The sequence below is a fragment of the Carassius carassius genome, chromosome 28 (assembly GCF_963082965.1).
Source record: "Carassius carassius chromosome 28, fCarCar2.1, whole genome shotgun sequence".
Classification (NCBI taxonomy): domain Eukaryota; kingdom Metazoa; phylum Chordata; class Actinopteri; order Cypriniformes; family Cyprinidae; genus Carassius; species Carassius carassius.
The window spans coordinates 7,327,310-7,354,263 of NC_081782.1; the positions used below are offsets into that span (position 1 = coordinate 7,327,310).

Consider the following 26,954-nt stretch of genomic DNA (forward strand, 5'->3'; position numbering starts at 1 on the left):
GAAAAGAAAAAAAAAAGATTTTAAGACAGCTCAGCATGGAGCAGTGGATACAACAAGGTTGCCAGGCAGCAAGAGTTTCAAGTTCTCATTCAGAGACTCTGCCTGTGGACAGAGAACAGTGGGGACATTGTTGAGGAAACAAAGAGAAGTCTTAGCAACCATCAAACTATGAATTAAAGTCAGTTTAAATATGAAAAACTTTGTGGAACATTTTATATCACAAAATATACCTATCTTCAGACATATGTTCAGTTATAAATGAATTAATTACAAACAATCATCACCATAATACTGGTAGGAATGGCAGGTTATTATAGGCTATTCATTCTTTCTTATGTTTTTAGCAAATGCAGCAAATAGGATACATTCATATTTTATTTCTTTCATGCTCATTTTGGCTTCCTGATTGAAATAACTCCTGTTTAAATAATGTTAAGTATTTTGCAAGTTGCTTTTGTGTTTTATAAAGGGATGCAAAAGTTCAAATTGTACTTTCAAATCAAATCCAGGAGAGGTCAGCAAACAACTGATTTAAAGACACCAACTCACGATTTTCGTTGTCTAATCCTCTTAAACACCTACAAAACCTTAATATCACATAATTTATAGAACGGTAAAGCAATAACTAATCGAGATAAAGCATACTTTTGTAGCCTAGAATGTTCTGTAAGCAGTCACTGAAAAGCAATAATTTGCTGTCACTTTTATATCTGCTTTTGCATCTCAAGATCAAAGTTGGGGATGGGAGTAGATGAAGAAAACAGATAAAGCTAACATATTGTGAATACATTATGAGCATATAAAATTTCACTAACATACAAAGGTTTCTGAAAGATTAAGCGCTTGTCATAATAAAAAGATTTCAAAGCTGTACCATTAGAGTGGAGGGTATTGACTTGACCTTGACTATGATTTCGACTACATTCTCTATAAACCTTACATGAAAGTTCCAGAAAACAAGAAAATAGCTGACAGAACCAGTCTCAAGACTGTAAGTGGCTGAACCAGTAGGTCAAAGGTCACAGCTGGGATTTATGGGGTCATGTTTTAAAAGAGCAAAAGCTGTTAATACAAACTGTCCATTGCACATTGTCAGATGTCCAGCTGAAAGGATAGTCAGGTTGGTCAACCCTTTATAAACAACTGACTGGTCTTTAGGTACAACGTTGAACAATGGAAAAGTGCATTTTAGCTTAAAGCACTTTTTTCAAGGAGCATGAGCATCCTTGTAAAAGTTTACAATTCACACTCCTCTTAGTTCTGTCATATACAATAAAAAAAGCACAAACCATCATTTCAAGTGACTAGATGGACTATTGAGTCCTCTGCAGTCTCATAGGTTTATGTCCATTTTACAAAAGCCTAAGAAGACCATAGCTAATACTGATATTGCTGTTTTGTGTTGACTTTTAAATTTACTTTCTTAAATTCATGTTATAATTGATTATATCGTACATGGGGACAAACATTTTCATTTTTTTTTAATTTCCAGAATAAGAAAATAGCAGCATACAGGTTTAAAACAACACTGAGCTAAGTACTAATTCTAATTTTAGGGGGAAATATTCCTTTAAATCATTTACTTTCCTGTTTCCAACACTTTAGTTCTTTTTTAAACATTTGCAGCATTTAGACTTTGTGTTATATTGATTGCTAATCACACCTTTAGAGCATGGAAAAGTCTTGCCACTGATGACTGTTTACCATCTGCTTTTCTCATTATGTGTCACAGCTGTTTTACTGCATTAACCCCTTTTATCCATATCAAAGTAAAAACACTGGGAATATGTTGTAGTTTTGTTCTGCCTAATGAGTATCATTCAGTAAAAATAAACGGTTTGGAGAAAGAATTTAATTATTTCATACATACTGTCAACACCTCTCGTAGAATTGTGGAAACATATTGTGTTATGCCAGTGCTCAGTCTTCATCCCGTGAATGTTATTCACATCTTCTTTGAGAAGGAGTGGCACACCCTTGATAAAAAACAGTTTAACAGATGGCCTCTAGTTATGTGATTCCTTCACAAAGTCTCACAGGCATCACACAACAGATTGTGTTTAACTTTCTCAGAGCAGAACTTTGGCTGATTATCATTATGTTGATATAAGCAGCACAGCAATGGACAGTCAGTGAAGAATAGTTCTTGTTAATGCCAGTAAGGTCAGTGTTTAATTAGAAAGCTGTTGATAAACATAAGCAGAGCCATAACTTGTGGATTTTGGTAGCTTGCCATAATAATTGCATGAATTTAAACTTTGAGGGCTGCAATTAATTTAGACTACTAACTTATATTTAATAGGCTACTGTAGGATGGATATTCTCTTGCCATTACAATACACATTAATAATAGATGAATGGTACATGGAAGAGAAAAACAGCCATGCTTTCTTGAAAAAATGTTGGCTAGACAATATTACCATCTGCTTCTTTATCCAGACCGGAAGGAAGATTATTTCTGCAAATCACTGGACAATAAAATTAATTTAGTTATCTGTGGGCACTTCTAGCCCTGTGGACTTTTAGAAAACTCTTTTGAAAATGCTTTACTAACAATAAACAAAAGTCACAGACATTTGCACTACATCTAAAATGTTCTATTAAGCTATATTTATCTTGTGGTGAAAATGACAGACTCACTTGTCTTGCTACCTCTAATTTCATTTGTTGTATGTTTTTCATTGTAGACTATTATAAAGCTTGGTAGAAAATAAATACGTAGACTATTTAAATATACGTATTGTAATAAATAAATATCAAAAATATCTCGTCTCATTTCATCTCAAGCATAGCCTATTTTTCATTATACAAGTAGCCTACTCTTTACTTTTAAACAAGTAGCTACACTTAAAAAGAGTTTTATTCGCGCCAGAATTATTCGTAGTTGAGGAAATGCCACATTCACCAGACGTTGTTTACACATCCATCATAGTCATATCAACACACTTCAGTACACTTTTTATTGGTATATTTAACTGAAAATGTTAGGATTAAAGTATGTAGAGTATGTGTGAAATATTAAGCGAAGACTGCAGAATGGGACAGTTGCTCCAACGGGAGGAGGTGTGTGTGGTCTGGACAGGAGCCCATGAAACACTCGCTGTTCGCCTAAAAAGCGCTGACGACATATCAAATATTCCTTTTTACCAGCTTTCATTTCGCGACATATCGTTGGGGATATTAATCTTGATTGTGTTATTGCTTTGGACACGCTCTTAGAGGTTTTCTAAAGAGCTTATAAGAGACGGAAATGCGTCAAAACATCTGTGTGGAGTATTTCATCGCTTTTATATTTATAATTTTAAACAAAACTGTCAGTTGTCAGAAAGGTAAGTCGATCGATAAACATTCTGCCTTGGACTTAGTTATGGTTACGTAGATTTTTGGGAAACAGTTTTGGCTGCCTTATTTCTGAGAGCAACGAGAGTAATTTATTCGAATTAGAAAATTATATTTATTTTTTAATAAATCATATAAGTGATTATATAATATATATATTTATTAATTACATTGTATGATTACTTAAAGGTGGCCTCAGTAGCCTACATTGTTTGCTAATTAAAAAAGTTTTACTCAAAAAATAAATCAGTGATAATTTTGAGAAATATTAGTAAAATTATGAAGCTACATTCACATGAGATGAAGACTGAAGACATTTCAGTCTTAAAAAAAAATCTGTTTTATTTTACAAGGAGCGGGTCGCCTCCTCGCCTTGTTGACATCACATGACCTGCCATGTCATGCATGCAAAGCAGTTACTTCCGTTTACGGTGACCCAATTTAATTTTATTTCAGTTTACCCAGTTTTATTCACACTGATGCATCTTACCAGAAGTTTTTCCTGTTTAGTTTTAGTTTTAGTTTAGGCAGTTACAACAATATATTCATACCTGGGTTCCGAGATTTTCACTGTTTGCACAACACATCCAAGTCGTAGAGTAAATATAGCTATATAGAAAGAAAAAATACTTGGCTCTTTCAGCATCTTTCATCTTGGATGTTCAAGCAGCATGTTGTCTTTGCCGCTGAGCCTGGCTTGTCATTTGTGTCCTGTCTTCTATTTCTATTGCCAAATAACACACAAAACATGAAAAAAATAATTTCAAGTTACCTGATACATTTGCTTTGAAATTTAAACAAGTTCTGAGAAAGGAGTGTCTTTCATTTGCAGGTGCCATTTGGTTTGATGTTTTTTTTATTTAATGACATTCATGTAATTTTGTTAAATTTTTGTGACAAAAAGTGTGCAAAACATATTTTACCTTCATAACCATTCAGTATTCAAAAATCTAAAAGAATTTGTACTTTCTTTAAAGGGGTCATATGATGCTTAAAAAAAAAGATCATTATTTTGTGTATTTGGTGTAACAGAATATGTTGACATGGTTTAATGTTCAAAAAACACATTATTTTTTTAAATACTGTAGATTATTGTAGGTCCTTTATGGTCCGCCTCTCTCAAACGCATCGTTTAAGTCCCTGCTTTGGACAAGCAAATATGCTCTGATTGGCCAGCTGACCCAGTGCATTGTGATTGGCCGAACACTGCAAGCACTTGTCGCAAATGTAACGCCCCTTTACATAATAGCGAGATTAATCTTTAAAAAATAAATGTAAAGACAGTTAATAATTTCCTTAGTTTTACCGTCAGTTCAAACCTGAAAGAAGAACGGAGTGGTGTGACAAACACAGTGATAAAGCTCGTATGTGTTTGCAGTACACAAACCATGGACGGTTAAGACAGCTGACTCCACTGTGCGTCTCCCCTGTTATACTTAAACTAATAACAAAACATACTTACAGTAGCTGATTCAAAGCTGAAAAGTTAAAAAGCCTTTCTTGCATCACTGGCTTTATACGTTAAAAATCTTTTGGTGAGAGGAACATCTACGCGTTGCGGCTACATGAAAAAACAATTATTACAAAAATTAAAATAATTTTTTTTCCCCTATTTTATTGTGTGAGACTTGCTCTTTGAAATGTGTTTCTTTCTTCTAGCTGCTTTACATAGAGTGACCAGGTGTTTTTAATTTGAATAATTAACTGCTGTTAAATGAACTGGGAAAGTCGTGGCCTAATGGTTAGAGAGTCGGACTCCCAATCGAAAGGTTGTGAGTTCGAGTCCCGGGCTGGCAGGAATTGAGGTTGGGGGTGCATGTACAGTTCTCTCTCCACCTTCAATACCACGACTTAGGTGCCCTTGAGCAAGGCATCGAACCCCCAACTGCTCCCCGGGCGCCGCAGCATAAATGGCTGCCCACTGCTCCGGGTGTGTGCTCACAGTGTGTGTGTGTGTTCACTGCTCTGTGTGTGTGCACTTCGGATGGGTTAAATGCAGAGCACAAATTCTGAGTATGGGTCACCATACTTGGCTGAATGTCACTTCACTTTCACTATTTTATTGGGGTGGTGCTAGCGCAGTGGATAAGACACATGTCTTTGGTGTGAGAGACCCGGGTTCGAATCCACTGTGAGACACCAATGTGTCCCTGAGCAAGACACTTAACCCCTAGTTGCTCCAGAGGTGTGCGACCTCTGACATATGTGGCAATTGTAAGTCGCTTTGGATAAAAGCGTCAGCTAAGTGAATAAATGTAAATGAACTGAGATGATGCTGGTTACACACACCCTTATGAAGGCATGTAGCCGCAAAGCGTAGATATACCTCTCACCAAAAGAGTTTTAACGTATAAAGCCAGTGATGCAATAAAGGCTTTTTAACTTTTCACTACAATTCGAGTGCCTTGGAGTTCTTGTCCTTAAAGTGCTTTTGCTTTCACCTACAGTAGATACACACAGCATCTCCCTGACATGGCTGCTTCTACGCTAACTGCGGTTACTGGAACCACGCCTTCTTTCTTTGCGTGAACATTTGGGTGGCATTACACAAATATTTCCACATAATGATGTAGACATGTGGGGGTGTGTTAGAATGAGCCATTTTAGGAGGGGTGGCAGAGTCTTAACTTTGATAAAGAATATCTCTGGATTTGAGACTTTAGTCTTTGCAGCTTTACAGATCTTCTTCATGCACCAAGAGTTTGTAACACTCCAATGAGAAAGGAAAAATGAAACCGCATCATATGACCCCTTTAAAACTTTTCAACTCTCTATTAATCAAATAATTATCAATCAACATAGATAATAAGACATGTTCCTTGAGCGCCAAATCCACAAATTAGAATGATTTGTAAAGGATCAAGGAAAATTCAGCTACTGCAAGCCATCACAGGAATAAATAAAGCAGTTTTCAAATTGTCATAATATTTTCCTATATTTACTGTATTTTTAATCAAATATATGGTGAGCATAATAGACTTCTTTTAAAAACATAAAACAAATCTTAATTTTCCAACCCCAGACTTTTAAGAAGTTTTTAATTAAGATCAGATTTTTCTCATTCATTTAATTGTATTGTCTCAGACAGTGCTCTTGTACTGGCATTTTGTATTTTGTGTATTTTTGAGCAACACTAAGTATGTGATTGTTTGTATTTTTATAGTGGAAATCCCTGAATGCAGTCGTGGGGGTTATACTATTCTTCAGAGCCCGTACCGAAGCACCAGGTTCAGCTCCCAGCAGCTGCTCCAGTCTGCCCTGCAGGAGCTCGTTTGTGATCATTCACTCTCTCCTGGATGGTATCAGTTCCAGATCTTTGATAAGCCGGCCCGTATGCCCACCAAATGTGTGGAGGTACAGTACACTGCATCTGTGTAATCGGTCCAGCCTGCTGAACAATGTCTTCTTTATGTTACGACTTACAACCGATGTTTCTATATGACGGTTACCCATACAGGTGAATCAGTGTGGAACACAAGCCCCAGTGTGGCTGTCCCTGGCCGAAGGAGAGACTCTACCTCACCCTCTAGAGGTGAAGCAGATGACAGCCTGCGCTACCTGGCAGTTCCTTGGAAGTGCTAGTAAAGACTGCTGTCTTTTTCGCCTGCCTGTCACCGTCCGCAATTGCGGGGACTTTTATGTGTACTTGCTCCAACCAACACAAGGATGCATGGGATATTGCACTGAAGGCAAGTCAATGAACCTCAAAGAGTGTCTGAAATTGTGAGATTCACTTTGTTAGTATAATTATCCTTTGGTTCTGGAACATGCATCCTAAAGTCTGTGAAATCATCCAAAAATCACTTTTTTTTTAAAGTTTGGTAGTGTTTAAAAAGCAACAGGGTTCAGAAAAAGATACTTCATGAAGTTTTATTATATTCACAGAGATATCCGACTCCAACCAAACCAGCTGTGATGGGAGACAGAGGAATATAGATGGAACTTGCAGTGGTATTCAGTCCAGATCTGTCTAGCAATATGCATCTTCAAAAATATGTAATCTAAGCAAACACATTAATATGGAATGACTCACAAAATGATTTTCCAGAGGTTGCTGTATCATTGCATCTTGAAATACAGTAAATAGAAGGTTAAAGTTCTCTTTTCACGCATGCATCAAAACAATTTAGAGTTGGTAATGATTTGGAATGTTTCTACCCCCGTCTTCTCCTGTTAACGACTCTAGCAGAAGTTAATGTATTTTTGATGTTGTTTTTGTGTTTCCACTTGGAGTAATGCCTCTCCAGAGTCTCTAACCCACTTTTCTTTAGTGAAACCCTTCAAAACACTTACTTCAGCTGTGCCCCCTTCATCAGACTTCATAAAAATGAAACTGAAGTTTTCATAGATGATTAAGAGTTTGGCCTGAAATCTAGGTCTTGGGTCACTCGTTTGTTGTTTTAAAGCTGGAGTGGCACCAAACATTTTCTATTTCAGTTAGAATGCCATTCAGTATTTTGGGCTGATGTGAAAAGCTACAGACATACAGCAGGGTCACCAAATCTGACATGGCAGTCTTAGAGATTGCTGAAATCCTTTACCAAATGTACTCTCGTGATGTCTAAACTCCATATAAAGTATACCCTAAAAAGTATTTAGATTTTTTTATCAACAGCTACAGACATACAGCAGAGTCACTAAATCCAAAAAGGCAGCATTAAACCAAAACCTGCTACCCTGCTCTGTTTCACACAGAATGGCTTTAATGTGCTCCAAATTCACTCTGGTGAAACTCTTTTGATTCGTAACAGCATAGTCTGAAGTCACGTTTGTCTCAAGGCAGTTTTAGAGGTAACCAAAATTAGTTAGCATTTTCGGTTTCACTGAGAATGGCTTTAATTTTAGCTCGAAATATATTAATACGAATGTATTTCTATAATTAAGAAATCGAAAATATATATTGTTTGAAGTACATATTACTTGTATTTGATTTTTGAAGTACAGTATTTGTCAATTCTCCCTCAGAACTGCAGCCCCCCTCTTCTGCAATACCTCTGATAGTTGCTGAGCTCTCCGGAAGCAGTGTGTTCCTGAAGTGTGTGTTTGCTGACAGTAGTGGGAACAGCTCTCTGGGATATGTGGTGACATGGTGGCGACTCTCACCCGAGGGCACCAGAGAAGAGCTCAGGAAAGACACTACAATAGAGACCTTTGCTTTTATTGAGCTGGATGGAATTAACCTGCGACTGGGAGACAGGGTACCCACTTTGTATTACGTATTCACATTTATTAAAATTCATATTGATTATATATTTTGTGTCTCAGATCCATTGCACCTGCACTAGTTTTTTTCTGGAGTCTCCCGATATGCTAAGCCTTCCAGTGGAGAGTGAAGAGTTTTACGCAGGGATCCAAGTATGTCTCAGTTCTTGAGGATATAATGCATAAAAGATATGATTTTTACTAGACTTATTATATTTGTATGTATGTTTTCCAGATGAAACCACAAGCTGTCTCTATTTCAGAAGATGGGAGAGAGTATGAACTGATAGTGGAGAGCACAGTACCTTTACCATGTTCCTCAGAGAGATGCACTTTGCCTTTGCATCTTACCACTAGTAATCAAGGTGGAGTCAATAAAAAATATTTAAAGATAATAAATTATATTTTGCCTTAATTTTAGACCATCAGAATCCTTTTATCATTACTGTATGTGCAAATATTACAATATTTATTTTTTCATTATAGTATTTGTTTTAATGATTTGTTTTTGAGTATTTGTTTTTAATATGTTCTCATTTGAATTTAAAACAATTTCAGTATGTTTTTGTCTGCTTTTTATTCAATAATGAGAAAAAAATATCTTTAGATTGTGGGACATAGGTTTTGTGAAATTCATATTTTTTATCAAACTTGTAATATTTTGTTCTATATATTAATAAAATGTTAAAGATTTGTCTCCAGATGAGAAGGGCCTCGGCGTTGATTTAGTCCTGTCCTCCTGTGAGGTGGAGCTGTCTCAAACCCCATGTCATAATGGAGTCTGCAGTCAGGCATCTGTGCACTACACTGCAGTTACTGATATATGGAATGATGGAGACAGAAGCACAGAAATACACATCAAACCCATAATCAGCACCAACTTCCTGTGGAACGGCTACACACCTCAAAGTGTGCAGGTGGGCCAACTTGGATTATATATGCAATAGTTAAGTATATGGTTTACGGATATACTGTATATATACTTGTAAGCCAGGGTTATTATGGATACCTAAAACTAAAATCATAAAAAAAAGCCATTTTGTTACTTGCAATAAATGTTAACTGAAATAAAATATAAAAAATAATTTCAAGATATTTCTCATTTTTGTTTAGTTTAACTTGAAGTATTAAAACTAAATAAACTAAAACAAATAAATCAAAGCGATAGACGTATTAACAGAAAACTAACAAAAATGACAAAAAGACAACGAAATTGTAAAATCTTTAACTAAAATAAAAGTGAGTCCAGAAAATAAAAAATATAATATTATGTATTAAAAAAATCTAAAACAAAAAGTGAATATTATTATATAGACACACACACACATATATACACATGCTGTGTGTGTGTGTGTGTGTGCGTGTTTATATATATATATATATATATATATATATATATATATATATATATATATATATATGTGTACCCCGTATTTTTCGGACTATAAGTCGCACCGGAGTATAAGTCCCATCAGTCCAAAAATATGTCATGATGAGGAAAAAAACATATATAAGTCGCACTGGACTTTAAGTCGCATTTATTTTGAACCAAGAGAAAACATAACCGTCTCCAGCCACGAGAGGGCGCTCTATGTTTTCAGGGGTAGGCTACAGGAGCACTGAGCAGCATAGAGCACCCTCTCGCGGCTGTAGACGGTAATTTTTTTCTCTCGGTTCATGTCTCTTAGTTCATATCTGTTGGTTCATGTCAAATTAATTTAGATAAATAAGTCGCACCTGATCGCAGGACCAGCCAAACTATGAAAAAAAGTGCGACTTATAGTCCGGAAAATACGGTGTGTGTATATATATATATATATAGAAGATGTTCTTCTGTTCATCCTCTCAGATTCTAGTAAAGGACGTTCCGTCTGCTCACTGTTACACTTTTACGGACCCCCACATCATCACATTTGATGGCAGGTAATAGCTAAATATTACTAGCTCTACAATCAAAATGTAGTCAAATAATAAAAGTTAATATATCAAACCCATGTTTTGCTGTGCACTGAACACTTTTCAATGCAAATGCAGTGAGAATTGCATATAATATTGTTTGTTCACAGGAGGTATGATAATTACCAGATAGGCACCTTTGTGCTGTACAGGAGCACTGCTCGGCCGTTTGAGGTGCATGTGAGACAGTGGGAATGTGCCGGTATGACTGCCCATCCCACCTCGTGTGTCTGTGGATTTGCGGCCTGGGATGGTGGTTATGTTGTTACTTATGACATGTGTAACGGACTGGTGGGAGAGACAAAGCCACGCCTCTCTGTGAAGAACGGGGACCTGCTAAAGAGTGGAATCCGTGTCACTGAGTCCTACCAAGGCCGCAAAGTCACTGTGAGTGATACTGGTTGTATATTAGTAACTATTTGTGATTATTTTGTAAAGTCTGAGAAAATATGATAACTAGAACATGTTCAAGATAGTAGAGTTGCATTACTAAGTATAAATAATCAATGTAAACTTTTTGTTGTTGTTGTTCAGATTACATTCTTGTCTGGGGCATTTGTGCGTGTGGATGTGGCCGACTGGGGAATGAGTCTGACTGTAAGGGCCCCAGGCTCTGATCAAGGCCACACTGAAGGCCTGTGTGGAACTTTTGATGGAAAGCCAATGAATGACTACCACAAAGAGGGAGGACAGTCTGTGGAGGACAGCACTTCTTTTATCAATGCATGGAGGTGAGGCTTGCCATGCTTAATTAGTTCAATAGATGATTAATATTTAGTTCTTGGGGTTCATTTAAATTCATAACTGTAAGTGTGAAGTATAGTTTTAGTGATGCTTGCCTTAGATTCTTTTTAGGGATGCACCAATACTAAAATTAAAATCTATTTTATTATTATTCTAAATAAAGCTAATATTTAAAAAATAAATAAATAAAATGTAAAAGCTGCAAATAAATTAAGCCCTCATAATATTATAAGTATTTATATATTTGCATTTAACAGTGCTATTAAATTGTTAGTGTTTTTATTTATTTATTTTAAAGTCTTTTATGCTCAGCAAGGCTGCATTTATTTGATTAGACTTACAGTAACGATTGTAATATTGTGAAATATCATTAACTTTCAAGGTAACTGCTTTCTATTTTAACATGTTTTAAAAAGTCATTTATTCATATGATGACGAAGCTGAATATTTAGCTTTATAGTCACATGATCCTTCAGAAGTCATTCTAATATGCTATTTTGGTAATTAATAATTTTTTTCTTAAACATTTATGCTACTTTTTTTCTTAGTATTCTTTATTTCTATCCTTTGTAACATTTTGAATGTCTTAACTTTCCCCTTTGATCAATTTGATGCATCCTTGCTGAATAATAAGTACTAATTTATTTAAAAAAAATGTATATACAATATATATTAATAAAAAAAAACAATATGGTGTTGATTTATTGTGCTTCCTAAACACCAGGTTGACACCCAGTACTAGCTTGTTTGACAAGATCCCCATCTATGAAAGCAACTCCAGTCTTCCTGAGTACTGCCAATGTCAACAAGAGAAACCGCAATCATCCAGCGGAGCATCTCCTCAGTCCACTGTTTCCGCCAAGTGTTCTTCCTCTACCCGCATCCAATCTCCCTCCATCATCCCTACACTGGACGTAACAGCTGAGTACATGAAGTCTGCGCAACTTCATAGAGAGACGTCTATCCCTCCCCGCAGACCGACGCACTACCGCCCAGCACAGCAAAGCAGAAAAAACACTCAGAGATCCCAAATTCAGAGACGCGTTATGAATCCCCAAAGATCCCAGAGTCAAAGACGTGTCGTAAACCCACAGAGATCCCAAACTCGGAGACGTGTCCCAAGCCGAAGCTCCAGATCATCTCCCAAACAACCAGACCTTGAGGAGTCCACGTATAATTTCCCAGAGGACCATTCTTCATTGAATTCACCTAAACCACTGGTACCATCCTGGCCCACTGAGTCAGGCCTGACCGAATCCAAGGCTCGGTGGCTCTGCGAGGGAACCCTGAGGAACTCCACGGTGGGGTTGGGTTGTGGGCATCTCCTGGGTGAGATTTTGGAGCAGGCATTGGAAATGTGTTTATTAGACCAACAACTGAAGGATGATCAGACCTGGATAGGAGCCACCATGCCCCTCCTGGAGAATGAGTGTGAGAGGAGGGTGGTAGAGGATGTTGGCAGGAGGAAGGAAAACCAGGACATTCTGGCCTCCCTTAGGTGCCCGAGCTTGTGTAGCGGGAACGGACAGTGCACAGAGTGGGGCTGCTCGTGCTTCCCTGGGTTTGGATCTTATGATTGTAGCCAGGTGTCTGGTGAGTCTGTCTGTACAGTATATGTGGAGTTGATATAATTGAACTTATACTCCATGTAAAATGAATTGTAACAACATATTTTATATATATAATTATGATGCATGCAGCTTGCATATGCATAGGAACTCATATTGAGAGGCAGCATGGAATTTTTTATTAGTACTTATAAAAATGTAAAATATATTATTTTAGTGTTCATAGTACTTTATAATTTATTATTATTTTGAATTGGTTTTACTTGATATTTAGTATATTTTTATGCGTTTGTCTTTATTTCAGTATTCTGTTTATTTTATTTTATTTATTTTTTTGTTTAATTTAGCTTTAACTTAAGTTTAATTTTAGTAATTCTTTATTGATTATTATAGTACTTTTAGTACTTCAACTTTAACTTATTTTATTTTGGTTAGTTGCCAAGACAGAATTTCTTGCTTTGTTTAGAATTTTTTTTCTTTTTTTTATTGTCTTAGTTTACTTTAATAATAATAACAATAAAAAAAAAATATATATATATATATATATATATATATATATATAGACAAACGAAATAGTTGAGACCAGTTACAGAATCTAAAAATTATAATTCTCTTCATGCATTACCCACAAAATCATGATTTTGAATTTTTTTAAGTTAATGGATATTTTGTGCATCAGTTCCTCAATCTAACAATTAAAACTAGTCTCAAGAGGACAACAAATATGAAAATCAAATAAATAAATATAATAAAAATGGTTAGTTCTGCATGGCCTTGAATTTGGCCGGATTTTACTAAATTAGTTTTGCATATGAATATGGGGAAATATAAGGTGATGCAGTTTATTTTGCCCTGCATTTCATTTGCTTTTAGTCTGCTTTTCAGTTAATCTGTTTTCCTGATGCAGATGAGACTCCAGAGATCACAGAATTGGAGAATGGAGGACTGTGTGATGTCCGTTATGGCGTCTGTTCCTCTGTTAGGGTTCTTGGTCAAGGCTTTAAAAAGTCATACAAGCTCAAGTGCGAAGTGGTGAAGGAAAAGGTAACAAACTGCACAAGCATTACACTCAAGCATCGAATTTGGCATAAATATAAATATTATTCGCTTGAATATATAATGTTCTGCCTGCATAGATAGTAGACGGTGAATGGTCTTTGGATGATGCTCGATTGGTGCCCGCCTCCTTCCAGAGTTCCTCATCATTAGAGTGCCAACTCCCTGTGGATGACCCACAATCCTCCACCACTGCTCACCAACCAGTCCTACGCTGGCAAATCAAAGTCATTAAGCTCTGAACTACTGTTACAAACTAAAGTGTATTCATTGTAACAAAACTGGTTGAAAATGCTCTGTTTATTTGTTTTCTAGGTATCTAATGAGGGACACAGCTTCAGCAATGCAAAGATACTGACTCTTTTTGATGGCACTTGTCAGATTTGTACAGTCAGCACCTCGGTTATCTGCTCACTAAAGGTCTGTGTTATCCATTCTCATTCACTTCTCTTGATACAAAGCCTCTGGTTATATTGTCAAGTCCCAGTCCCAATAATTACAAATCACCACCAAATTCAATTATAAAGTCCATATTAAAGATTTAGATGTCCCGAATAAGACACTGTTGAAAGACTGTATCTGCTTTGTTTCACCTGTAGCTACATTTCTGAAACCATTAAACTACATTTCTCAGCAGGGGACAAAAAAAGTCTTCAACGTGATCTGTTTGTAATTTGGTTAAATGGTGTTTCTTCACATTCTGTACACGTTTTTAAGTGTTCACATGCACTGTTCATCATTTATGTATACACAGTCTCTTAAATACAGGAAACAATTTAGCATTCAGCCTTGTAATTATGTACAGCAAAATAATTTCAGGTCAAAAGGAGAGACGTCGCCCACAAACCTAGCGTTGTTCACTTTTCTAAACCTGGGGCTCTCTCACACGCTATGGTTAAATCCAGGAAGAAATCTTAAGATGAGCATGCAACTGATTTAAGCAACCACAAAAAAATCGAATGATAATGATATTTGTTGCACATTGTTTTGTCTGTATAGTTTGCAAGTTTAATAGTTTTCCCTAAATATCTCTTTAGAACAGAACATGTAATATTGATGGCCTGTGTTACGGAGAGGGGGATCACAGCCCGAGCAGCCCGTGTCTGACATGCAGACCGCATCTTTCCACACACAGCTGGTCGGTTACTGAGAGTATGTTCAGTCTTATTTCAAAATAATGATCATAAAATCTATATTGTAGTTTTAGAGCAATGATGTATTTTCAGTGGTGGTTTTTCCTAAAGCTGGAGAACTTTCATATTCTACTATTAGAAAAAGGCATCCTTGTTGAGTCTTATGTCATATTTTTCCATTAATTGTTCCTGTTTGATTTTTTTAAAGCTGTTCAAACACTTTTACAGTTTACAGTTTAATATGCTGTTTTCTCTCTTCTGCAGCAGTTATACATCACAAACTTAAAAGTTAAATAAATGATGAAAATACAGTTTGTTTATAATATTTTATGTATTTTCCAATGTAAATAAAGTCTGGTTAAAGTCCTGCCATACACCTTGTTCTGATGTTCTGTGTTTGATTGTAGAAAACAAGCCACCTGTATTTCACACTGATCAGTCCAGTCTGAAGACGTTCTATGGAGAGGATTTTGTCTATCAGTTCTCAGCCACTGATCCGGAGGGTTCTGCGGTTCTCTTCACACTCAAGTCAGGACCCAGAAATGTCGTTCTCTCTCCAGCTGGCCTGCTCATCTGGAAAGCTCTGTCCACCAAACCAGTGACCTTTGAACTGGCTGTAACTGATGACTGTAATGCAGAGACACGTGCAGCGGTGAAGGTGAGATCTAGAGGCCATCTGGTAAAATATTGCTTCTACACAAATATGCACCTGAAGTCCTAAAGTTCATTCTGAATGCCATAGATTGCTGGAAATACAGTTTTGTGTCCACAAGGGGGTGCTAAATGGTTTCCAAAAACATTTCTGAATCCTTAGATGAGTGAAGTGACATTCAGCCAAGTATGGTGACCCATACTCAGAATTTGTGCTCTGCATTTAACCCATCCGAAATGCACACACACAGAGCAGTGAACACACACACACACTGTGAGCACACACCCGGAGCAGTGGGCAGCCATTTATGCTGCGGCGCCCGGGGAGCAGTTGGGGGTTCGATGCCTTGCTCAAGGGCACCTAAGTTGTGGTATTGAAGGTGGAGAGAGAACTGTACATGCACTCCCCCACAATTCCTGCCGGCCCGGGACTCGAACTCACAACCTTTCGATTGGGAGTCCGACTCTCTAACCATTAGGCCACGACTTCCCCACGAGATCATTATTACAGTTTCATATACAGTATATATTGCCAATAAATAATCAGAATAATTATATATTTAATAGTTACATATGTAAACCACTTGTCATATATATAAAAAAGTGTAAGCAAGGCTGCATTAAATCAATTTAAATTGACAGAGTATTGTTACAGCTGTTTACTGGTTCAAATAAATGTTCTTTTGAACTTTCTATTTTCTAATATTTCACAAAAACCGTTTTGAAAATTACAAAAGTTAAATAAATATAGCCCCTGCAAACATAGACTAAATAAAGAATTCAAAAACATAAAAATAAAAAAAATTCAACCCCAAACGTTTGAATGATGCTAGTAAATGTAAATGCATATATATTTAGTACAATATTTATGTGGTTTCATATTATGTTTCTCAGGTGTCAGTTCACCCATGTGACTGTGAGAATGGAGCTTCCTGTGTGACCAACATTAACTTCCCCCCGGGGACTGGGGAATACCTGTGTGTTTGTCCTGCTGGTCTGGAAGGGGACAGGTGTGAAGTTGATGTGGATGACTGCAGGTCAAACCCATGCTTCTCTGGAGCATGTGTGGATGGACTGAACTCCTTTACCTGCCACTGTCCAGAGGGCCTTACAGGTCAATTACCTTATAAACATATGATCACCTAAAAAATAAATAATTTAAAAGTGGATCTGTAAGGTCCAGGCACTCGGCCCAAGGAAGGTATCCGGTGCTGGATGAAGGTTTCATGCGTGTTCGGTCTTTCAGCGCACAGAGTTATTCATTTTAGGTTAAATTCAAATCTGACTCCATTTTATCATTTAATCTGACTCCACTGTATTATTATTTAATCTGACTCCATTTTAATATGACCTCGAATTTAGGTTGGAATGCAAATTGGTTGTACGTCTGTTTTTAATTAGTAGACCTATTCTTCTGACATTTGATTAGTCTGGTTAAACTCTTTACATTTACATTTACATTTATTCACTTAGCTGACGCTTTTATCCAAAGCGACTTACAATTGCCACATATGTCAGAGGTCGCACACCTCTGGAGCAACTAGGGGTTAAGTGTCTTGCTCAGGGACACATTGGTGTCTCACAGTGGATTCGAACCCGGGTCTCTCACACCAAATACATGTGTCTTATCCACTGCGCTAGCACCACCTCTTTAGTTTATATTAACTTGTTCATTCGGGTGCTCATGTTGCTAACAAGGATTCAACGTAATCTACTAGAGTCAATAATTACAGAGTAAAACAGAATAAAATCAAATGTAACAATTTATTATCAGTCATAAGGTAAATATGTATTCTGCCAATTACATATCCAATTGAAACACATCAAATCATATCAATACAAAACATCAAATTCTCAAAGATGAATCTACAAGTAAAATATGCATACCTGACCTTAGAAAATACATAGTATGAAGTGAAGAGACACACAACACACTACGGGCTTTCTGGCTACAGAAATCGCCCTGATCCTCTTGCTGCAATCGTTTAAATACCTCAGACCAAGACAAACATCCCCCGAGATGGAGACAGGAACTAACAATTGGAATTTGCATTAACTCAGGTCCCAAGTCTGGGTGGTTTTACAACTCAAAGGGAATAAAGGGTAATTTACATGGAGGACCCTAGGAAAGGGCACTCCCATCACAGTAATCAAGATATCTCTTGACTCTTCAGATCTGTATTATCTTCTAATCTACTTTTGTAAGACTGAGACCGTAGTACCTGTTGCACTGAGACATTTCAAATGATACCAGACATGACTGTTAGTTCACTTGCATTGACATTTTCATGTAATCATTTTGAGCAGACTGAGTAGAAGGAAGAATGGGTGAAGGGATTTAAAATTAGAGGCAGAAGGGGAGGAGGTCTCCTGCTCCTCCACTCTGTGAGGTGTCTTGAAGATGCCCGTGTATGTTTGTATTGTCTGTTTCTCAGGAGATCAAAGTATCTCAGGTTCTTTCATCCTTACAGATCTATTATAATATGGGTGTAGTAGTTACTTGTACACAAATGAGAGAGTGTGCTGCTGGCATGTTTTACAGGTGTAATCTGCGACGAGGACATTGATGAATGCTTATCAGCTCCATGTTACCCAGGCGTTTCTTGCAGAAACACGATGGGCTCATTCTTCTGTGGACCCTGTCCTGACCACCTCACTGGAGATGGAAAGACCTGCAGCCGTACGTTTATATCTTATACTTTTACTTTTATGGTCAAATAGTCCATTGAAAAAGTTCCTTTAGAGGCAGAAAAGATTCAGAATCAGAAAGAGCTTTATTGCCAAGTACTGTATGTTCAAGTATGTACACACAAGGAATGTGTTTTGACACAAAAAGCTTCAGTACATAAGGACAACAACAATAACACACAGATAATAAGAAAATAAAAGTAAACTTAGATTAATAAAATACACATGTATATGTATAAATAAACAAATAGACCAATTTATATGTACAGGTGTGTTATATATAAAGAATAGATTAAAATCTATTCTTGGGTTTTCTCAAGTGACCCCCATTTTGTAAATGCTGGAAAGGAATGATAACCTTATATTACACCAAGACTAGTAATTTACACCTCTTTTAATATTGTGTACAATAAATAATGTGGTGACTTGTATAGGAATCTTGGGACTGACTAGTAATATTCAGAAGGATTGATACTGTGGAAGTCTGTTTATGCAAATTAGAAAAAAAAATTAATGCTTTGGTAAACTATAATTATGACACAAAAACATGCAATTATAAGATACCAAGTCAAAATTATTAATTATACAAAGTCACAATTATGAGATAAAACAGCAAGTCATAATTGACATTAAAACAATTAAGACAAAAAGTCAAGATGGACAAATAGTAGAAATTGTGACAATAGTTGAAATTGACAAAAACCATTATGACATAAAAATTTGAAATTGATATTAAACTCATGATATTAAGTTGAAACAATGAAAAATATAGTAATAGTTTGACAGTTAATTATGACAAAACAGTTTTGACTAAAAAGTGACATAAAAAGTCAAATGATATGTCATAATGAATCATAACTGGCTGAGTCAAAAATTGACCTTTCATGTCACAGTTATAATTTTTCATATCAATATGACTTAAAATTATTGACATATCTCTTTTTTTGATATAGAAAAGGCAGTGGTTGAAATTGACGAAGACAGTCTTGGAATTACTTCAGAAAGTGAGGTTAACCTCAGCTCCTTCAAACCCAAGCTTCTTCCAGGTGGGAATAATAACGAATTATACTTTATATTTTTTTTACCTCTAAAATGCGTCAGTTGTTCACTTGCTAGTATGTGATGATTGTAAATATGTACATACTGTACCCTCTGAAGGGCAGAGCCCATGTGCCAGTCGGCCATGTTATCCTGGAGTCCAGTGCTTTGAGAGCACATACACATCTGCTGGTTACATATGTGGTCCGTGTCCTCCTGGGCTCAGCGGCAATGGACAAACATGCTCATCAAGGACCGCAAACAGTCAGTTACTTCTCTTTATATGAACGTTCTTACAGAGAAACCAGGATACATAATCTTTAGGCTCGACCTTCTAACCCATAGTGTCCCACAGGGCAGACGCCATTCAGGAAGGGTGACAAGCTCTCTGACGTCACTTCCTCTTTGGCCACACCCTCATCCACTAGGAAGTCATCTGAACGTCCTATTGGAGCTGAACGATCTTCTCCTAGGAAAAAGTGGACCTCATCTGTTGATAGGAAGACCACCACACACATCCTAGACCAGATCAACACGAATGCAAAAGCAAATTCAAGTAGAGAGCAGCTGAATGAAGAAGAATTGAACCCTGAACACGCTGAGGATAACAGAACCTGTGCGGACTCCCCGTGTTTCTCTGGAGTATCTTGTGAAGCGGCTTCCTCTGGCTCCTTCAGATGTGGAAACTGTCCACACGGCTATAAAGGAAATGGAATTATCTGCAAACGTGAGCTGCCTTATATGCTGCATAAAAAATATTGTTCATTATTATAGTTGATGCTCCTAAAAATATCTAAAAAATTATATATATAAAAAAAAAAAAAAATATATATATATATATATATATATATATATATATATATATATATATATATATATATATATATATATATATATATATATATATAAAAGGCAATAAAAATAAATTAAATTAAATTCAGTACTTTAAATCCAGCCTACCATGATGCATACAATCTATTTTCATATTTTTCATGTATTTAATGTTTTATTATTTTATGAATATTTTATGAATGATAAAGAAAATATTCTTAACTTTGCTTGAAAGTAAGGTCATAATGCTACATCGAATTTGACCTTAAAATATTATTAATATAATGAATTTCTAAAATGAAAAATATTATTTTTAACATGATTAATATTGCCTGTGTGTGTGTAGCTGTGTGCCGTTACCCTTGTGGTCAGAATATGGAGTGCTCCCAGCCCAACACTTGTACCTGTAAAGAGGGTTACACTGGATACAACTGCCACATCGGTCAGTTCATTTAGCTTGGCAGACATTCAAAGATTTGATTACTCATTTATAATTATGACTTGTTATTATGAATCCTTTCAAACTCACACCAGTTATGTCTTCTTCCATCAGCCGTGTGCCGACCGGACTGCAAGAACAAAGGAAAGTGTGTGAAGCCCAATGTGTGTGAATGTCCTGCAGGCTACAACGGCCCCACCTGTGAGGAAGGTAGACTCTCTGCTTAATGATTTTCTTTACAGCTTTACAAAATATGCATGTTTTTTTGAGGGTTTCAGAGGATATTATAGAAATGTACACATCTTGTCTCTCAGCCAGCTGTGATCCGCCGTGTCAACACGGTGGCCGCTGTTTGTCCAGAAATTACTGCACTTGCCCTTACGGCTACGTGGGGCCAAGATGTGAAACAAGTGAGCAGACACTTTCAAATTTCTAAATACAAAGAATTTTGTTCATAATGATTGTGTGGCATTGCCTTTGTGTTTTCTTAGTGGTGTGTAACAGACATTGTGAAAATGGCGGTGAGTGTGTGTCACCTGATGTCTGTAAGTGTAAGCCCGGCTGGTATGGACCAACGTGTAACTCAGGTGCACTTTTTCATTCTTAAATTGTATTGAAATATTCACCCCCAAAAAATTCAACTTGTCTTCATTTTAAATCATGTTTATTAAAGTCATAGTCTACACAAAAATGAAAATTCTGTTTACTCACACTTAGAATGTTCCAAACCTGTATGACTTTTGTCTTTGGTGTAACATAAGGGAAATTATTTTAAAGAATGTTGGTAACCAAACAGTTTCAGTTTCTGTTGACTTCTGTTGTATGGACAAAGAATGCAATGGAAGTCAATGGGAACTGAAACTATATGGTTACCAACATTCTTTTCTTTTATGTTCCATGGTTTGGAACATCACACTTTATGGGTCAGTCAATGAAGACAGAATTAAAATTTTTGTGTAGACTATCCATTTACTAAACATGATTAGAATAAATTCCTTGGTTGTTTTCATTCTCAGCCGACTGTAAGCCTTTGTGCTTAAATGGAGGAACTTGTATCAAACCAAACATCTGTGCTTGTCCTAGTGGCTTCTATGGTGCACAGTGTCAGATAGGTACGACCTATTGTTATTCCATGGTAATAACACTGTAAAATTAATTAATGGCCTTAATTATGTGATTTTTATTTATGTTTGTCATTTTTTTGTAGCTCTGTGTAGTCCACCATGTAAAAACAGAGGCCAGTGCATGAGAAACAACGTGTGCTCCTGTCCTGAAGGATACACTGGGAAGAGATGCCAGAAAAGTCAGTGTCACTGTAACTCAAGTCGTTTTCTAAAGAATCCAGTTTGTTTCTTTTCTGTTGTTGCGATTTGTTTCTACATCCATCATGCGTTCTATCATATAATCTGTTCGGACATGTTTATGCAATGCTTTTAGGTGTGTGTGACCCCATGTGCATGAACAACGGAAAGTGTGTCGGTCCAAACACCTGTTCCTGTCCATCTGGTTGGAGAGGAGAGATCTGCAACACCCGTAAGAGCAAAATTAAAAGAAGCCTTTTATGCTCACCAAGGCTGCATTTATTTTATCAAAAATACAGTAAAAATAGTAATACTACTACCAATGTTCAAAAGTTGACCTTAAACAGTTAAACTGTAGTATATGTTCTATATGTGCCAGTTTCTGTTTACAAAAGCCCCGTCTTTGCAACATAACTTGCAGTGTTTTCTGTATGTGTATATTCAGCGGCATGTTTACAGAAATGTAAGAATGGTGGAGAGTGCGTGGGACCGAACACATGTCACTGTCCAGCTGGATGGGAGGGTCTGCAGTGCCAAACTCGTAAGTCATATTCTTACTGTTAGGGTACAGTTTGATCTTTGCCTTGAAGAATATTAGAATATTAGTTTAAATATAAATTTAATATCAATGTTTATTTTACTTTATTCTAACAGCTGTCTGTAAACAAACGTGCCTCAATGGAGGGAGATGTGTGTTTCCAAATTTCTGTCACTGCCGTCAGGGTTACACTGGACCTTCCTGTGGTACTAAAGTAAGCCTTTCTCCAAAAGCATTGACATTATTCATTTAATCTCTATAATGGTCTTTGTACATACATTTATGGTCATAAAGATGAACTGATTTTAAACTTTGTATTTACAGACTAGGTGATGAAGATCTGAAACTGAAGACAGCTCTATCACCCTGTAAAAAATGAATGGTGTGTGTGTATACATATGTTAGCATTAGTGCCCTAAAAGTGAAGGATACTTTTATTGGATGTCTATTAGAAAAAAAAACAGACTTTTATTAGCCCTTGCATAAGATTGCTACAGTATTTCAGGAGTGTTTTTCTCTATGTGAATGTGGGTATTTGTCTTAATCTCTTCCATGGCTCTAGCGATGATTATTTTCATTTTTTATTTGATTCATTTTGTGTGTGTGTGATATACTACACTGTGCACATTTTATAATATGAATAAAATATGTTCCTGTTATATTATAAATCGCTTTTGAAGAGATAAAATTAAAACTTCAGTACATTTGGAGTCATAAAAAGTGTCATTTCCCAGTAAAAAGTAGTGGTCAAAAACAAAAAAGGGTCACAGACACATTTCTGCTTTTTAAAAAGTTTACACGCACACAGAATTTTAATTTGAACTTTATTTAATTAGTTGTATTGGATTCTAAAGAATATTCAACAGTTATTCTAAACACACTGTGTAATAGTCATAATGTCATGTACAATGTTAATGTAGAAAACACATCACACTCCTCACATGTTCAGTTAGGGTTCAACAAACAAACACGTAACTTTAGCACCAATTTAAGGGACTGTGGAGGTCAGAGGTCAGAATGTTCTGACATCAGTAGAGCTTCTTCCTCTCTTCACACTGCGGGCCTGAGAACGGAGCTCGACAGCGACAGGTGTTAGGAGACACACACTTCCCCCCATTCACACACGGCTTTTTACACACAGCTGCAGACAAAGAGATAAATGCTTTCATTTTTAAAATCGAGTAAACTCAAGTGTGTACCATTTAAATAACGTGTTGATAGTAACTGCACAACAGAAATGTAATTCTAGAGCATCTGAACAGTTTCGTTCATAATTCTGTGTGGTCACGCACCTGTGTGGCAGGCTCCACCTATCCATCCTTCTGGACAGCTGCAGATTCCAGGAGCCACACAGCTGCCCCCGTTCCTGCATCCCTGTGGACAGATCGCTACAGAAACAGAGACAAATGATCAACATGTGACCCAGACATCACCACACTAACATCCGCCACATGTAAATGATAATTAACTCATGAAAGATAACTTTAAAACACATTCATGTGGTTTTTTCAAGTATATTGTATATATAAAAGTACTTAGACAAGTCATTTCAATATTCTTTAAATTAACTGGTTGTATTATTCTTTAATATCACTTTATCATATAGAACACATTAAGTTACGCAAGGGGAAAGACAGATCTACTTGCAGTGTGATTTTAGCATTTATATACTTTTATTGTATTTATTAATATTTTGAATTACCTTTTTAATATTTCTAATATTTCTTTTTTTTTTTTTTTTGCAATTGTATTATTTCAGCTTAATATATATATATATATATATATATATATATATATATATATATATATATATATATATATATACACGTTCACGTCACAGATTTAATTATTAGGTGAAAGCGACAATACGTGAGGGACAAAAAGTAGGCTAAAGTAAAACAAATTTGCTATATTAGTGAGTTTTTGAGCTCTTAAGTCTGTTGAACAGAAACACTGACTGCCCAATAATGTCAGGACCAAATATATGATCATTCTGTTTATTTTGAACATTTGCCACGTTTTAGTCGCAATTTTTAAAGTTACATATCATAAAAATGCTTTGATATCACTATATTCTTCAGCTTTCATATTGTGGAGATCGAGTCACCTGTCTCAGTGCAACAGCTGACATTATGGATTTGTGAAATGTAAATAACACAATATGGGATCAACATACCGTCTTGGCATCTGGAGCCAGTCCAGCTGGAGGGACAGATGCATTTTGCTTCTCCATTCACAGCAATACACTCACCACCGTTCCAACAGCCACCATCACAAACCACTGACAAACACACGCAGACAACACGTCCACATAAGATAAAAGCTCTGTAGCTTATTTGTGACCTTGTTTATTAATTTTTTTAGTGTTTAACTTGTCAACAACTATTAAAAATTTAATGTAAATGAATTTACAGTTACCTTTGTGACAGTATTTTCCTCCAAATCCTGAAGGGCATCTGCATTTTCCAGGTCGAAGGCACTCTCCGCCGTTTTTACACTTTGGATAACAGTTTGCTGAAATCAGCATGCAAATCATTTGAGTTTTGGCCAATTTAATATATAAAACACAAGTTTTACACACACACACATACATTAAAGTCAAGTATCTTGAAACCTCACCATATTGGCAGGTTTCTCCCTCATATCCTCTTGAGCAGAAGCAGCTGTTGTTTCGGATGCAAATCCCAGCATGTTTGCAAGGTGGGTCGCACGTCGCTTTGGGGTCAAAGACAAAAGGAAGAGCCACTCCACGGGGCCCGTCGGACCCTCCCAGACAGATCCCAGCCAGAACGGCCAGTGCCACCAGCAAGAGCTGCATGGACGTACAGCAAAGCACTGCCATTTTCACATCCACACTCTTACAAGGATCCAGAAGGACTGAGAGTGCTGGTGAATGTATGTTTGGACAGCATACTGCACTGTGATTGTCTGCTGGACAGACATGGTACTGCAGGGAGCCACAGCTGGAAAAGTACTAACTGAGGAATGTGTGAGACAGGGTTGAGAGACAGACAAGCTCAGAGTGTGTGTTTAGACGAGTGTGTATGGTTGTCTGTGGTTTATGTCTTTCGTGAGAAACGTCAGAAACTTCATTAACAAGTGGTCCCAAAAGGTGTTCTGACACCAATTACATTATTTCAAAGAAAAATGGGGTAATCAAATACTTCGACTGAAATAATTCACAAAACCTGTTTTTCTTATTGATAAAATTACTATTTTCAGCATTTTTTTTCATATGCCACATATCAGTAGCTATATCTAAAATATTTATCTAATTACATTGGCGTTATGTTTAGAGTCATTTTTTTTATATCTTTGAAAGATGTCACTTATACTTAGCAAGGCTGCATTTATTTGATCAAAAGTACAGAAAAACAGTAATATTGTGAAATATTATTACAATTTAAATTTATTTGAATACATTTTAAAATTGCATTCATTCATGTGAAGGCAAAGCTAAAAAAATTTCAGGATAAATAGGTTTTAAAGAACAGCGTATATCTGAAATCAAAATCTTTTGTAAGATGCTGTTGATCAATTTATTGCATCCTTGAATAAAATTAATTTCTATCAAAAAATTAATTACACTGTTTATATAAAACAAGCAATTAAGTCACAAAATATTGGAGCAACTGTAGAAAAGAGAACAATATCAGCAAAAAGAAGAAAACAGAACATTAAAATTACAGCTGCGTTTTTCTTACGTCTATGTTAATGTTGTTTATAAGAACTCTCCTCTCATATATTTCATTCACTCTGCTGATCCCAGGAAATGGATTCTGCAGATGTCCTGAGAATTTCCCTCCTCCTCAATGAATCTCCAGCTCCAAGTTTTCAGAACACAGCAAACATATTGCACTCTCTCAATTACTTGTATGTATGAAATAAAATTGAACCTTGCTAAATTTTAGATCTCTGCTTATTTGTTGTTTTTAGACATCACTGTTAAATGCTTTGTTGGCAAGACTGACTCTATATGATGAATGTCAAACTTACAGACTGTTCTGTAAGGGACAGGGTATATTGTAACTCGGTGGTTCGGTGGTTGTAAATTGGTGGTTCATTCATGGTAAATCAACTCAAGGCATGAAGAAACACCACATGCTCTCTTTGTTTCAGAGGCCCATTAAAGTGGAACCAGAAGGAGCTGCTGTTCTGGAACATGAGAGGAAGTGAGCAGGAACTTTAATGACACCAACAGATGTGCAGAAACGTTTTTCATTCAGAAGAAAATGTAAACACTGCACATACGCACAGTACACTGAGAACACAAATGCATACAATTTGTACCTGAACACTTCAGCTTATTACAAGGATACTTATGAAGTTCAAAGAAACAATATTTACACGACTAAGATGGAAAAGGGCCACAGCCTAAACTGCTCCAGTCTTCGGTGGACCGCCACAGGGCGATGCACAGCCCAATATTAATGGTTAAATGTCTTTTTTATCACCCATATATATATATAT

At 36.4% G+C, this 26,954-nt stretch overlaps 2 protein-coding genes across 3 annotated transcripts; one reads left to right on the forward strand and one right to left on the reverse strand.

The window, feature by feature from the left end:
* Positions 1-2,919: 2,919 nt before the first annotated feature.
* vwde (von Willebrand factor D and EGF domains) lies at positions 2,920-23,188 on the forward strand. Of its 2 annotated transcripts, XM_059514087.1 has the most exons (32): positions 2,920-3,329; positions 6,503-6,693; positions 6,797-7,028; positions 7,225-7,290; positions 8,305-8,537; positions 8,605-8,694; positions 8,777-8,906; positions 9,244-9,458; positions 10,391-10,464; positions 10,608-10,884; positions 11,032-11,228; positions 11,966-12,834; positions 13,717-13,853; positions 13,946-14,092; positions 14,181-14,285; positions 14,903-15,017; positions 15,406-15,656; positions 16,544-16,763; positions 18,192-18,329; positions 19,291-19,383; positions 19,496-19,639; positions 19,731-20,102; positions 20,553-20,648; positions 20,760-20,855; positions 20,960-21,055; positions 21,137-21,232; positions 21,662-21,757; positions 21,853-21,948; positions 22,083-22,178; positions 22,392-22,487; positions 22,601-22,698; positions 22,809-23,188. In XM_059514087.1, exons 1-32 carry the CDS (start codon positions 3,251-3,253, stop codon positions 22,815-22,817), a joined length of 5,250 nt encoding a protein of 1,749 aa, XP_059370070.1. In that variant the 5' UTR covers positions 2,920-3,250; the 3' UTR covers positions 22,818-23,188. The 2 variants fall into 2 exon arrangements, with proteins under 2 accessions (XP_059370070.1, XP_059370069.1); XM_059514086.1 differs by lacking the exons at positions 2,920-3,329; positions 6,503-6,693; positions 6,797-7,028; positions 7,225-7,290 and having other exon boundaries at positions 8,396-8,694; positions 9,232-9,458.
* A 106-nt stretch (positions 23,189-23,294) lies between these two features.
* Positions 23,295-25,388, reverse strand: seraf (Schwann cell-specific EGF-like repeat autocrine factor). The gene is made up of 5 exons (XM_059514088.1): positions 25,104-25,388; positions 24,903-24,998; positions 24,661-24,765; positions 23,777-23,872; positions 23,295-23,625 (listed from the first exon to the last, which is right to left on the reverse strand). The coding sequence occupies exons 1-5, from the start codon at positions 25,324-25,326 to the stop codon at positions 23,513-23,515; spliced, it is 633 nt and encodes a 210-aa protein (XP_059370071.1). The 5' UTR covers positions 25,327-25,388; the 3' UTR covers positions 23,295-23,512.
* Between the last annotated feature and the right edge of the window lie 1,566 nt (positions 25,389-26,954).

Excerpts from the sequence above, each read along its gene's own strand:
- vwde (XM_059514087.1), top strand. The coding sequence starts at position 3,251 with ATGCGTCAAAACATCTGTGTGGAGTATTTCATCGCTTTTATATTTATA. Across the intron at positions 14,093-14,180 it reads TCCTACGCTGGCAAATCAAA|GTATCTAATGAGGGACACAG; the intron begins GTCATTAAGCTC and ends TTTGTTTTCTAG. Across the intron at positions 18,330-19,290 it reads AGATGGAAAGACCTGCAGCC|AAAAGGCAGTGGTTGAAATT; the intron begins GTACGTTTATAT and ends TTTTTGATATAG.
- seraf (XM_059514088.1), bottom strand. The coding sequence starts at position 25,326 with ATGGCAGTGCTTTGCTGTACGTCCATGCAGCTCTTGCTGGTGGCACTG. Across the intron at positions 24,766-24,902 it reads AGGAAAATACTGTCACAAAG|TGGTTTGTGATGGTGGCTGT; the intron begins GTAACTGTAAAT and ends TGTGTTTGTCAG. Across the intron at positions 23,626-23,776 it reads AGGTGGAGCCTGCCACACAG|CTGTGTGTAAAAAGCCGTGT; the intron begins GTGCGTGACCAC and ends CTTTGTCTGCAG.